The 13,578-nt window shown below is 41.4% G+C and overlaps 1 protein-coding gene and 1 long non-coding RNA gene across 3 annotated transcripts in view; one reads left to right on the top strand and one right to left on the bottom strand.

The window, feature by feature from the left end:
- The window catches only part of arhgef40 (Rho guanine nucleotide exchange factor (GEF) 40), a 53,127-nt gene extending 40,162 nt beyond the window's left edge, over positions 1-12,965 (top strand). Inside the window, exons 22-27 of the mRNA XM_034676591.1 lie at positions 1,140-1,319; positions 1,480-1,660; positions 3,651-3,761; positions 7,900-8,009; positions 8,706-8,749; positions 8,886-12,965. Coding sequence (XP_034532482.1) covers positions 1,140-1,319; positions 1,480-1,660; positions 3,651-3,761; positions 7,900-8,009; positions 8,706-8,732 — 609 coding nt within the window. The 3' untranslated portion in view covers positions 8,733-8,749; positions 8,886-12,965. The remainder of the gene's footprint in view (positions 1-1,139; positions 1,320-1,479; positions 1,661-3,650; positions 3,762-7,899; positions 8,010-8,705; positions 8,750-8,885) is intronic.
- The window catches only part of LOC117807341, a 117,870-nt gene that overhangs the window by 8,332 nt on the left and 95,960 nt on the right, over positions 1-13,578 (bottom strand). The gene's annotated exons all lie outside the window — the stretch shown is intronic.

Below are 13,578 nucleotides of genomic sequence, written 5' to 3'. Positions count from 1 at the left end.
TTTTCCTTAAAATTAAGGTAAATATTCAGAGTCCAAAGAAGCTTTAGCTTGGTTATAAAGTTATCCACAGGGGCGCTGGTGGCCTAGCGGTCTAAGCGCCCCAGGTATCGGAGCTATAGCCATCGTCGCAGAGGTCGCTCCCGGCCTGCATGTCTTCCCCCACTCTCTACTCCCCCTGTTTCCTGTCTCTCTTCAGCTGTCCTGTCAATAGAGGCGAAAAAGCCCAAAAATATAACTTACAAAAAAAGTTACCCACAACTTTTTTGAAGACTTGGGACTTTGGGGCGGCGGTAGCTAAGTCCACAGGGACTTGGCTTGGGAATCGGAGGGTCACAGGGTCAAGTCCCAGAGTGGAAAAAGTTTGGCATATGGACCGGTGGCTGGAGAGGTGCTGGTCCATTTTACCGTGGCTCTGCCGAGGTGCCCTTGAGCAAGGCACTGAACCCCCAACTCCTTGGTGGCACTGGTTGATGGCAGCCTCCACACTCTGACATCACTCCTAAGTTCATGTCCATAGCATGTTTGTGCATGATTGTATGTATATCAAACTATGTGTGTGTATAGCATGATCATAAAAATTGAATTTCGCCCATGGGGGTTTAATAAAGTACTTTATTTTTTTATAAGTTATATTTTTGGGCTTTTCTGCCTTTATTGACAGGACAGCTGAAGAGAGACAGGAAATGTGGGGAGTAGAGAGTGGGGGGAAGACATGCAGTGAATGGTTGACCCGCCGGAAGTTGAACCAGCGACCTCTGCGCCGAGGACTATAGCCTTTATACGTGGGGCACTTAGACTGCTAGCCCAACAGTGCCCCTGATAAAGTACTTTTACCTTTAAGTTTCAGATTAAGTGTACTGGCCCTTTAAATTGTCTTTTAAAGTAATCAGAATTTGTTAATCAAACACAACTAGGTAAGAAAAGGTGAAACAATTCAACCCACAAGCAAACACACTGTTATTAAAAAGCTCAACCCAGAGCTAAACACCCTCTCAGTATGAAAATGAAGATGCTATCTGTTGTACATGAAGGCCCTGAGCCTGTGCCAGAGGCCACTTTAAGGGAATCCTGACTGTGTGTGTGTGTGTGTGTGTGTGTGTGTGTGTGTGTGTGTGTGTGTGTGTGTGTGTGTGTTTTAGATCCCCGTGGCAGAGCGAGGCGAGCTAGTGCGCCAGGGCGAGCTGACGGTGTGCGGGGGCGCTCGGAGGAAGCGCGCGGGCATCAGGAGTGTTTTCCTCTACCAGCACTTTGTCATCTTCACCAAACACAAGAGCCCCAGTCCGGGACGCACCACCTACAGCTACAAACACAGCATCAAGGTACACACACACACACACACACACACACACACACACACACACACAGTCTGTCTCTGTTTCACACACATCATCTCAAGTTTATCTCCTCTTCCTCCAACACTGTTGAGTTCTGTCCATTCTTTCTCTTGATTTTGACGTTCTTGTCCTCCCCTCTCTGCAGATGGGTGAGATGGGTCTGACCCAGAGCGTCGGGGAGGAGGGGACCAAGTTTGAGATTTGGGTCCGACAGGCTCCGCGAACCAAAGACTGCATCACGCTGCAGGCCAAAGACCAGGACGGGAAAGTGGCCTGGACTCACGACATCGCCCACCTGCTGTGGACACACGCCATCAACAACACAGGTGCGGACTGACCTTTGACCTCTTCTCAGCCTTCTTTAGCATAGACTGTACAAAAAATGGACGCAGTATCCGTGACGTCACCTGTCTGTTCCTGAAGCCGAGTGTTAACGGGTGCCATATTGGAAATGCTGAACACAACCTAACTTAAAGAGGCGGGCCTTTAGCCTTTTCGCTAACAGCTACAGAGTGCCCGCCTATCAATCAAGTCAGCAATGACCTTATTTGGGCAAATTTCGTAAGTTTAATATCTTAAAAAATAACGTGTTACAGAAAAATTCACCCTGTACAGTGTGTGCCGATGGAGAAATTAGCTCTCAGACTGAAGCCATTCTTTGAACCAAGCTGTAAACATGTTTATTTCTGCTGCAAAGATCGTCTTTGTTGAATGGGTGTGCATGTGGTTTCTGGTGTTTCTGCAGAGAGCCTCTAGTGGACACTCAATGAACTGCATTTTTTAGCATTTCCACATATGCTTCATATTTTAAGACCAGAGGTTGCCGCTTGTTCTTTAGTCACTACTTCAAATATGGCGACCTCCATCTTTGGGCGTCATAGGACCTCAACAGAAACCAATATCTGACGTCTCCCATGTTTGATGCAGAGAGAGAGAAATGCCCATTTTCCAAAATCCTCTATCCAAACACTGCGATCGCAGCCAATGCAGGAAGTTTGGTTTCAGTTTTTTTTTTTTAATCAAGAGGAAGAAGGAAGTCTAAAAAAAATCCCACAGACTCCAATTCCCTCGCCTCGCTGGATTTAAGACAAATCAGATTTCCCTCTGTAACCTGATCCTGCATATATTATTACCTTACGTGTTCTATTAATACAGAACACATTAAAAACATCATCATCAGTCCCGTCTGCTTTCCAAGCACCGCCACAGCTGGCTATCACATGTCATATCCCACCTCATCGCGTCTCGGGATCTCTTCCTGTCGCTGGCTCTGATTACAGTATCACACAGGATAAGATGCACCGGGGTGGGCGTCGAATGAAGGACTTAGACATTTTTAGACGTTGTTACGAAGTTGATGATTGCTCCTTTTATTTATTTTTTCAAAGATCTGTTTATTTGAGTTTTACACATTACATACAGAAGATCAATGTAAACAATGAAAGCAAGTGATGTTTTTTGTATAAGAAACAAAATGAGTGAATGAATGAAAAAACAACCAATAATAATAATAAATGATAATAATTTGAAATAAAAGATAGATTTTAAAACTCATCTTAAAACCCATTTTTATTCCTTGGCTTTCAACCCCGCATGAGACTCTGCTCCTGTTTTAGTGTTTTATGGTTTGTTTTTATTTGTTGTTTTATTGTTTTAATTGTTTTATTATCCTGTGTTTTAATTGTTTTTATGCCTGCGTTGCTTGTCTGTTTATGTACAGCACTTTGTTCCGGCTGTGGTCGTTTTAAAGTGCTTTATAAATAAAGTTGAGTTGAGTTGATAAATGAATAAGAAAATAAATAATAGTGAATATACAATAAAATAAATAGGCTAACAATTAAAAAATAAATAAGTGCAAAAGACGTTTTGTTTGTTTGTTTGTGTTTTCCGTTTATTTTATATGTGTATATATGTGCATGTGTATGTATATATATTTTATTTATTTGTTCCTTAGAATTTATTTAACTGTAATTGTGTGTCTTTGGAAATTACTAAAAAAACTCAATAAAAATATTGTAAAAAAAAAAAAAGTGCAAAAGGTAAAAAAGCAATAACAATTAAAAAACAATAAGAATAATAAAACCAAAAACAAACTGAGAAATAAAATGATTTATTGTTCCTTCAAATATATTATTAAACTGAATGTTAAACAAGATCCTCAAGGTGGACTTAAAGCTCTAATCTTACCCCCCTAAACCTGTTTTAATCTTTTAAAACAACAGAGTAGTCCAGTTTTTAAATCATATTTGACTAAAGCAAAGTGCATCAATTACTTTTTGATATTTTTTAATTTTTTGATGTGTTCTCTTTTTCCAGAGTTGTGTCTGAAGGAGTCACTGTGTATGGGAATTTCCAGTAAGCTCCTGCTGGACGCAACAGGAACCCCAGGCTCAGAGCTGGACTCCATCTACAGCCTCAATGACAGAGGTAAGCTCAGCGGGAGCACAGCACTGATACTAATTATGTAGGATGATGCAGGTGCATTAAATTCTACTGCAAGTAAAGCAAAGTGTCAAAGCTTTCACGCTTGAATGTGAAAGCGAGAAGGTGAAAACCAACACCAGATATGACGTTGATTCAGTGTTTCAATTTGAAGCCCTGCACTTCCTAATCTCACCTTTCAAAATACAGGAAGTCTAAATTGTCATCAGGTAAATCTGTGGCTTCAGGAAGTCGCTTGGTTTAAATTAACCAGATTAGATTACTCAATTACGGGTTTTCGCTTCCTGAGCTGAAGCGATGTGTTCCTGAGATTACAGACAGGGAACAAAAAGGGTCCTGGGTGTATCTCCCCATGTGACAAGGTAATAACGTGCTACATGTTTTTTTTTTGTTTCAATCTCATGCCCCCGGGCTACTCTATGAATTTTTGATATTTGTCTCACACTGAGAAATTTGGAGGAGCTGCCAGCAGAGAATATGTAAGCTCCATTATGGAAACACATTTCAGTGCTGCTCTGATCAAATCCCATGACAGGCTTCAGTCTCTGTTAAACCGGGGCTTTGTCATCCTTTACAGTAACCAGACACGAGGAATATTAGAGGAAATGTGCAGCCGAAAATGCTGGTGCACTGTAAAAAGAGAAAATTTCCGTTTTATGATTTGGTAACAGCACTGAACTGTCATCCACAAATCACTTTGTTATTCAGTATTGACTTTAATACAGGGAAACTGATCTACAGTGAGTTTTATTTTGTAAAATATGAAACATGATCGTGGTTCTTTGCTTTAACTGTGGATTTTTTAAAATGTTGCTTTGCCTGTAGTTACCCTGTGGTCACATGTTGCAATAATACTGAATATCTAAAAAGCTGGGGTGCTAGGTTAGCTCAGCAGTTCAAAGACACGTCCCATATACTGAAATTAAAGTCCTCAAGTCAGACAGCACAGGTTCTGTACTGAGTTGCAGGTCTTTGCAGCACGTCTTCCCCACTCTCTCTAACTTCTCTTTCTACTAGAAATATTCGCAAAGCAACAAGGGATGTCAATTTTTATCTTTATTTTTTAAATTCAAATATTTTTGGGCTTTTACACATTTATTTTATAGAGGAGAGGACAGTGGATAGTGTAGGAAACTGGGAGAGAGTGAGGGAATGACATGCGGGAAAGAGGCCGCAGACTGGATTCGAGCCCAGGCCACCAGCTACATGGGCGTGCAACTTAACCATTAGGCTAAGTCCACGCTCAGGGATGTCAATTTTAAGTCATTTCCGTGATCGATCTTTGGAAATGTTAACGATCAATTATTAATGAATCATTAAAAAACAAAAAAATGTATGTTTCCATGTCAAAAACAATGACAAAGGCATTTTTTCGCCTATATAAAATTTCCCTTTGCAACACAATGCATATAACTGATAGTATTGAATAGCTATGGATCGTATTGAGGGGTACAAAATGTTAAACATGCTTAATATCAAAATGTGGAGAAGGCTCATAATAACAATCTCCGTGGATGCATAGTCATATAAAGGGAGGGCTGAGGCTACAACATGAGGATTTACTGCAACAAGAGAACTGAACAGAAACATATTTTAGACTCCCAGAGTCCAGTTTTCTGTCTACTCGTTCTTGTGTACGGGGTCAGGTGTCAGTCGGGAGCGCAACCGGGTCATAAACAGTCCGGCGGTAGAGAAAAAAAGCACTCATGGAGAGTTGTCACTCAGCCGCAGCCCCCACCTTTAGTCAGCTGATTCTCATCGAAACATGCTTTAAACTTAAAACACCTTCCTGGTAGCTGAACGAAGAAGAACTAAGTTCTTAACAATTAATTTATCAATACTCGATTAATTGTTGACATCCCTAAAAAGCGCCAAATTTCCAAGTCACGTATATTAAAGTTTAAGTTCTGACTTAACGACTAATCTAAAGGCAAGAAAACACTCAGAAAACTGTCAAAATCAACAAAGGATCACACAGTCAGCGGTTAACAGTGTCAAAGTGTGCCTAACACTAGCAGAGCTAGCACCACCAGGAACTCTGGTCAAGTAGTCATGCACCAGTTTAACCAGACACAGCCTACACACAACTTTATCTCCATTTTCTAATGCATTCAAAATAGTGACAACCCATGCCGTGCTATGAGATGCCATCTGTCAGCTGTGTTTGTTTTCATCTGGGTAGTAGAGTGTTGTGACATTATGACTACTTGAGCTACAGCCCCAGCTAGCTGCGGGTGGCTCCACTACAGCTTAGATATATGATAGTTTTTTTTCTGGTTCCGACATTTAATCATGCATTCGACTTAACATGCACATCCCTATGATCTAGAGTATTATGCTCTCTAAAAGCCCCTCCCCTTAAAAAAAAAACCCAATTTGTTCTTTTAATTGCTGTAAAGGAGAGTGAAATCAGCCATAACTTGATTATTATTACATTTTAAATAGCAAACATTTTGTTCTTTAAAAAATAGTTCCCGATTGTGGTGATAACGTGGCTAACACATGTCCTTAAACAGTAAAGTTGTGCCGAAACAACAGGTTTTAAGAGGCTAAAATACTCAAAATAGTGACGTAAACTGCAGAGTTCTTCTTTTTAAGTCATCACATTCAAACCATTGGTCTTTGAAAGTGAAGAAAATAAGAAGTGTCTTAAACCTGCATTCTCCCTAATGGCCAGCAGGGGGCAAAACGGCTCTTGAGAAAAAAGCAGAAAGGGCCAATTTCTTACTGTGTATAACACAACAGGAAACATTTCTCTAACGAGTTTAAGGACAACAAATAAATTCAACTCTACCCTTCACAGTTTGTTGTTATTATTATAAATGATGGTCCCATCGTTAATACAAAGCAGTATAAATTAGAGTGTTTATAGTCACTGCCTTTTGTTTGGCAAGAAGCTACCATCGGGACCAGAACTGGACAAGAGATGCACTTTGTACACAACCCATTGTTCAAATATGGTCACTTAAGGCCCCAGAGAACTAAGATGTTGCTAAATCTGAGGCTTCAAAACAGCATCCCACATTCATCCACTTCTATCTCAACAGCCTGTGGTCTCTGAAAAAATAGAGCTACTTAGATAATCATGTTTTAGTGGTTTTGACCACACTCTATCCCTCGTTACTGCATATGACTGGTCAGTTATTGCAACACAGTTTTTATTCCAGAAATACTTTCGCTAATCTGAAACATGACATGTCTGTGCAATGCTCAGCAAGGAGAAAGGAAATCCACAGACTGTCTGCCAAATCTCTAAAGTCTACAATCCAGATAAATGGATTGTCTTTCTCTTACTGTAAATGCCATCAGCAACATTCCTCCTCCTACACACATAATCGGAAACAGGTTCACAACATTCCCCAGCTGAATACATCGAGTGTTAGTCAGAATTCAACCTGTTAAAAATTTTGGCAATTAGCAAACCGAAATAGAAGCGTGAAAAGCACAGAACAACCACACCTCAAAATCTGTGACACACAACCTCTGAGGGTGGTGTGTCCCCTTTAAGAAACAAGGAAGTGAAACCCACCCCCCCACACAAAAAAAACAAAAAATCAAATAAGAAACACAAAATCATAAATATAAACCTCAGACTCCAGACCCACCATCCAGTCTCCAAAGGCCACCGCTGCCCTCGAGCCAAAGTCATTTCCCATTCATAGCCGGGGTGTAATGCACGCACTGCTCACCAGGTGTCTCATTGAGCGCGGCGGCTCAGGATTTCAATGCATGAATTGTCCTCTGGGACAGAGTGCAGTGTTAGAAATTCATTGAACGGGATGAGAAGAAGAAGAAAAGAAAAAAAGACGCCCTCTCTCTCTCTCTCTCTCTCTCTGACTCCTCTCTCTTTGTCTCCCCTGTATACAGATTCTCCCTTATTCCACTCCAAGACAACATTATGATAATCTGCTTTTACATTATAACAGAGCAGACACATGATGCAGATGTTAATGCAAACACTCTGCAAGGGGGGCCTCATTATTTTACCTCTGCTCCCAAACAGAGAAAAATATTTATGTGGGCCCTGCAAGCAAGGTTTGATTTTTTGATTTTGTATGCTTGCTGTTAACCTTTAACCACCTCCCTCTCTCCCTCTCTCCCTCTCTCTCTCTCTCTCCCTCAGTCCACAGTAGCTGCTCAGACTCCTCCTCTGTCGGTAGCCAGAAGGAGGGGGGATCCCCTGCGTCTGGAAGAGACCCCCGGAGAAGCTCTGGATCAACAAGTTACTCACAGGTGGGGGGGGTTTGGTCCACACCACACCACACCACACAGGATCCAGTGATTCCAAAAAAAAACCCACGTTAATATTCACTGAAATGACTCGACACTTGACCACGTTTAAAAATAGATGCTGAAATGTGAGGAATGTGAAGGGTGTTTTTTTTCCCCTCTGGGACTGTTATTTTCCAGTAGCAGGAGGCTTTCCAGGAATACTTTTAAGGAACTCTTATCCCACAGCTCCCAAAAAAAAGTTCCTCAGATTCATCAAGGTGGAGTTTGCAACGCTCCAAACGCTAAAAGACGAGTTTATAAGTAACACATGTACGTCTGAGTAGAGTTTAAGCAGACAATGCATCTCCTCCTCCGCCATAAGACAACTGCAATACCTCCCTGCCATGCCATGCCTGCCATCTCACAGGTTTAAATGAATTTGCTATGTAAACACACACACATACACACACTCTCTCTCAATCTCCTTATCCAGCAAACAGAATATGACAGATTGGCAAACAGACTGCGCCGGGAACAGATTGACAGACAGACGGACACACGCAGCATAAACAGATAGGGCAAACACACAGACAGCGATACGCACATATTCGACAACAGAGGGAGGATTGACGCCGGTGCCCACGGACACACACGCTTTGGCACGTTCAGAAAAAAATGACTGTTTCTGTTTTCTTTTTCTTCCCCCCCCTTTTTTAGAATCAGTCCCCGTCTACGGCGGTGTAACTGTCATCTCAGAAAGAGTGAGTTACTGTGGTTGTTACTTTGGTTTTATTTACACTTCTCATGGTTTTATTGCTCCTCGTTACTAAGATGCATCAAATGCATGTCTTGAAAGTGCTTTAATTTCTTCTCTTTTTGTGACTTTTTCCCAAACAGAAACTGGATCCTGGACTATTTTGAAGATTTAAACATCTCTGTCCCACCACTGGGCGAGTCAAACTGGACCTCAAGGAGCAAGAAGACAGACAAAAAAAAAAAAAAAGAGACCCTCTGACTCTGTTTGAACTTCTCCCCTTCACCTCCTTAAAACAAATAAAATGCCAGCAGATTAGCCGGAGCAGAGCTGCACTGCTTTCCCCCTCCCAGCTCTGACAGAGAAGAAAAGAAAACGCTGCCTCCAAAAAGGATCAAAAACTGCCCTGTTCAGGCCATGACAAGCACCAGCGGGGCTCTGCTGCGCATTTCCGCCATTTTGGATCTGCCAGTCTCAGTTGCTGGCAGAGTCATTGACACCAAAGGCACTTCAGCCACACAGTGCAGCCATTGTCTGCCCCGCGGCTCCCCACTAGGCCAAACCACTCGGTCTGAACCACTGACTGGCTGGCTGGCTGACTGTACGCATCACATGCTCCAGCATCTGATAATAAACAGGAAGTGATACATATGCAGGGCGTTAATCCACCCGTAGGTTTGCAGAGTTGGAATGTATGGTGTACTTTATCATTTTCATGAAGCCAGAGTGCAGAACCGTACGCTCTGTGTGCAGAAGAACGTGGCCTAGGCAAGGTGTGATTGCATCTATGTAAATGAGGCACACAATCACACACACACACTTTCCCTCTACGCATGCAGTCATTCTTATTGTTACAAGACAGTAGAGCACTATTCACATGCTCACACACTCACTGAGGCAGGTTTACAGCCTGGTACAGTGACTAAATCAACATCTGGACACACAAGTGAGCATTGCCTTGATGATAAGAAAGTTTTACAGTATTATATCTGCTAGCTAAAGATGTTTTATACAATGTGTGTGTTTAAGCTAAAAATGTATTTACATTGGAAACTATTCAAGGGCAAAATGTATTGTCTTGTTTTACATATAACTTATGTTACATGAGCTTTAAAGTGTCTAAAGTGTACTGAAAGGCAGTTATAATGAATCAAGTTTCATACCTTTTGACAGATGATGCCATATTCTATACGCCAAAAATGGGTGTATGTGCAATGTTGCTTTGTGTACAGAGAGGTGTTGTTAAATTTAGTCTTTACTGATTGGAATTTTCGCTCCATCAAATGGAGAAAGGTAGATCTGTTTGACGCTCCAAACTCTAATTTCACATTTTCCGTGCTTTGGAGATCCGCTCGATGACGTGAATCACACCCGACTGTTTTATGACATTTTTCACTTTGATGTGACTTCTTAGAAAAATGGTTTCCGAATGACTTCGATGTGTTCTGCTTTAAATTTGGGATTTGGGATCACAGTGTTTTGGCGCCCCCTGTGGTGATACGATGTAATTGCAAGTGCTTTTTTGAACATCATCCATAATAGGGATTCACTTACAATACTATCAGAGTTTGAAAATAATAGTTAGATTTGTGAAATTTCACATTTCAAAGAAGTGTATGCAATATTTTCAGGGCTTACGTTCAAATTTGTATTTCAGGAACTTTTGACAAATATTTTGACATTTTTATAAATTCGGCTGATTTCTTTACGGGCTCATGTTGCCTCATACCAACTTTGGTAATGAAGGTACTTCTCAGTTACGTGAAGATACATCACCCTTCAGCTAACAATATTGAAGGTCTTAATTTTTGGTCACTTTGGCGCCCCCTGTGGCCAAAAGCTGTAACTGCAGGTGCGTTTTTGAACCTCATCTGTAACAGCTATTCATTTACAATTATAGTAGAGATTGGAAATAACTGAATTTTCTGCTTCAAACAAGTGTTGGTGATATTTTAAGAGCTAATTACCCAAAGGTTTTCAGGAATGCTGGAACACTTTGAGAATGCTTTGACGATTTTGGAAACTTGCTTTTTTATTTATGACCTGAAGTTGCCTGATTCTGCAGCTACTAAGCTAAATGAAGAAGTGCAACGTTTTTCCTTCACAGGAACGATCTTGAACTCTTAATTTGTGGTTCCTGTGGCGGCCCCTCTGGTGATAATCTGTAACTGCAGGCGTGTTTTTGAAGCCAAGAAAAGTTGGAACTTTGAAAAAAATGCTTCGATGATTTTCTAGATAGATCTTGTCTTTATGGCCTCATGTTGCCTTATACCAGCTTTGGTATCAATATCAGAAGCACTATATTGATTCCTTAAAAGGACCAATCTTGAGAGCTCTAACTTATGGTCACATTGGCGCCCCCTGTGGCAATAAGCTGTAATTGCAGGCATGTTTTTGAAAGTCATTGGAAGTAAAAAATTTAGATTAGATTTTCAGCTTCAGGATCACAGTTTCAGGAAGTGTTGGTGCTATTTTCAGAGCTTATTGTTATAATTCTTCAGAATAGCTTGGACTTGTTTGAATACTTTGAATTATTTTTATCAATATGCCTATTTTCTTGAGGCTTGCAGTTGCCTTATACCAACTCAAATATCGGCACCACTCTTGTGTCAGTTGGCTAAATATTAAGCTGTTGTGAGTAGCCTAGCCTAGCCTAAATATTGAAGCATTGGATAGCTAGCCTGGCTCCCTCACAGGTGATGAAAGCCATTCACGAGCATTCTTAAAAGCTTTCTAATGAACACACTGTCCTTGGACTTTTGTTCTATGTTCTACGCAAATTTTCATCAACGTCAGGTTGCCAGAAAAGTCCAGTCAGATGCTCGTTTTAACATTTTGAAATGCTCTGACACTTCTCAAGTTCGGAATTAAAAAACAAGATGCAACACGACTGAATAAGCATAATAGGTGCTTGTAAACTCGCTTTGTTACCTCTTCAGAGAGCTGGGCTAACTCCCCCTCTCTGCCTCTATTCTTTGTGCTAAGCTAGGCTAACAAACTGCTTTCGGTAACACTAAAAGGACCTTAGACATGAGTGGTATCAACTCAATCAATCAACTCTTGGCGCAAAAATAAATAGGCGTAAGATGTTTCCCTTGAAAGTAGTGATGTAGAAGATCTCAAATGTGTTCCCTTTGGCGACCCCTGTGGCAAATAGATGTAACTGCAGGTGTGTTTTTGAACCTCACTTACGATGCTAGCAAAAATGGGGAAAAAAATGATGTTCCTCCAAATTAAATTGAGAGCAGTTATGTTGCTTTAGCTGCTCTCCGAGGCGTGTTGCACCATTTTTGATGATTGTTTCTACCATTACCCTCCGAAGTTTTCTGCAAACACATGAGCTTTAATCAAAGGAGAATAAGCTTTTCCCACCATTATGGTACCTCATTTAACAAAAGACAATTACTTAACCAACATCCACTTGTATAAAAATCTCAAACTCAAGTGTGTTCTCCTTTAAAAGAGACATTAAACACTTTTCCTCCAAAGTCTCAGAACGATAAACTCTGTGAGGGAGTTGTGTTTGTAGAGAATCGAACGGAGTGATGCAAACTTTTATGTTGCTGCAGAAGAAAGGTTTCATCGTTTCATTTATTGATACAGTTGATATTTTATGACACACAGTAAAGCCTGTAATCATCCACTCACCTGGTTTGATTGGATGACATGTGTATCCCTATCAAACAACATCACACTTAAGGTACAAAATGAAACCATCAGGTAGCGAGAGCCAGCAGCAGCAGCAGCGGCGGCGTCGGCGGCAGGAGGTTAAGCTCGTGTCTGCAGACGGCAGCAGCACTTTGTCGCCGTTATCAGATTTAGCACGTTTCATATCTGCATTCAAATTCAAAAATTGCAAATGGCTATTGAGCCGTCTCTGAATCAATATGTAATTTGTTGGCTCGGAGAAGCCTCGTACACTTCATAGCCTTTAGCTGTTTGGTACATTGCGGCGTATTGGAAGCAATGTAATGAACATCATCTTTCATTCTTACCGCAGTATAGATTGTCAGACACAGAAATCCTCACTTTTTCGTGGGCCGCGGCGAGGCAGTATTATGTAAAGAAACTCTGGCTTTGTTTTTTTGCTATGACACATCTGCCTGATGTTTACATTTTCTCTGAAGGAATGTTTGAAACGCATGTTAAGCTTACTTGATATTGTACTTTTTTAAAACTGTTTTATACTTTTCTTTGTTGAATTAAAACTGGATGCAAAGTGGCGAGAGTCTCTCCGTGTGAGATTTTAAAGTGTGGGGTTAAAAGCTGCGTGTTGAAACCTCTAACCTCCTAACCTCAAACTGCCTGTAATGAGTCGGGTCTCTCCTCTGAGGGCCAGCTGTGCTTCTGCTTCCAGCAGGCCTCACAAAAAGCCGAATGATTAGATAACTACAGTGCAGCGCCATATCAAATAGTTCCAGGGATCAAATTCTGCAAAGCAGGGGAGGGCAGTTCGAGAGTGTGTGTCCATCTGTGCATGTGAGGGACATAGAGAGAGAGAGAGGAATGAGAGATAAAGGCCGGGCAAAGAGGGAGGGAGGGAGGGGGGGGAGGACAGGAAGGGGCAGAACTGAGGGGAGAGGGAGAAAGGGAGCGACAGAGGAGAAGGACAGGAGACAGTAGGTGGGAATGATGGGAAATGAGCGAGGGCGAAGGGGCAGACAGACAGAGAGGCACAGTCAAGGGGGGAGAGGAAAAAAAGGAGAGGAAGAATAGAAAAGGGGGGCTTATAGAAAGAGGGAGACACAAAGTAGAGTTAGAACTTTTTTTTTTTCTAATGGAGAGAGCTAAGAGAGGGCCGAGAGAGCTGCAGAATGGATGAAGGAGAGAGAGCGA

This window comes from Notolabrus celidotus, chromosome 23, assembly GCF_009762535.1.
Source record: "Notolabrus celidotus isolate fNotCel1 chromosome 23, fNotCel1.pri, whole genome shotgun sequence".
Classification (NCBI taxonomy): Eukaryota; Metazoa; Chordata; class Actinopteri; order Labriformes; family Labridae; genus Notolabrus; species Notolabrus celidotus.
Note: the sequence above shows the minus strand (reverse complement) of the source record. Positions and strands in the feature narration are given on the sequence as shown.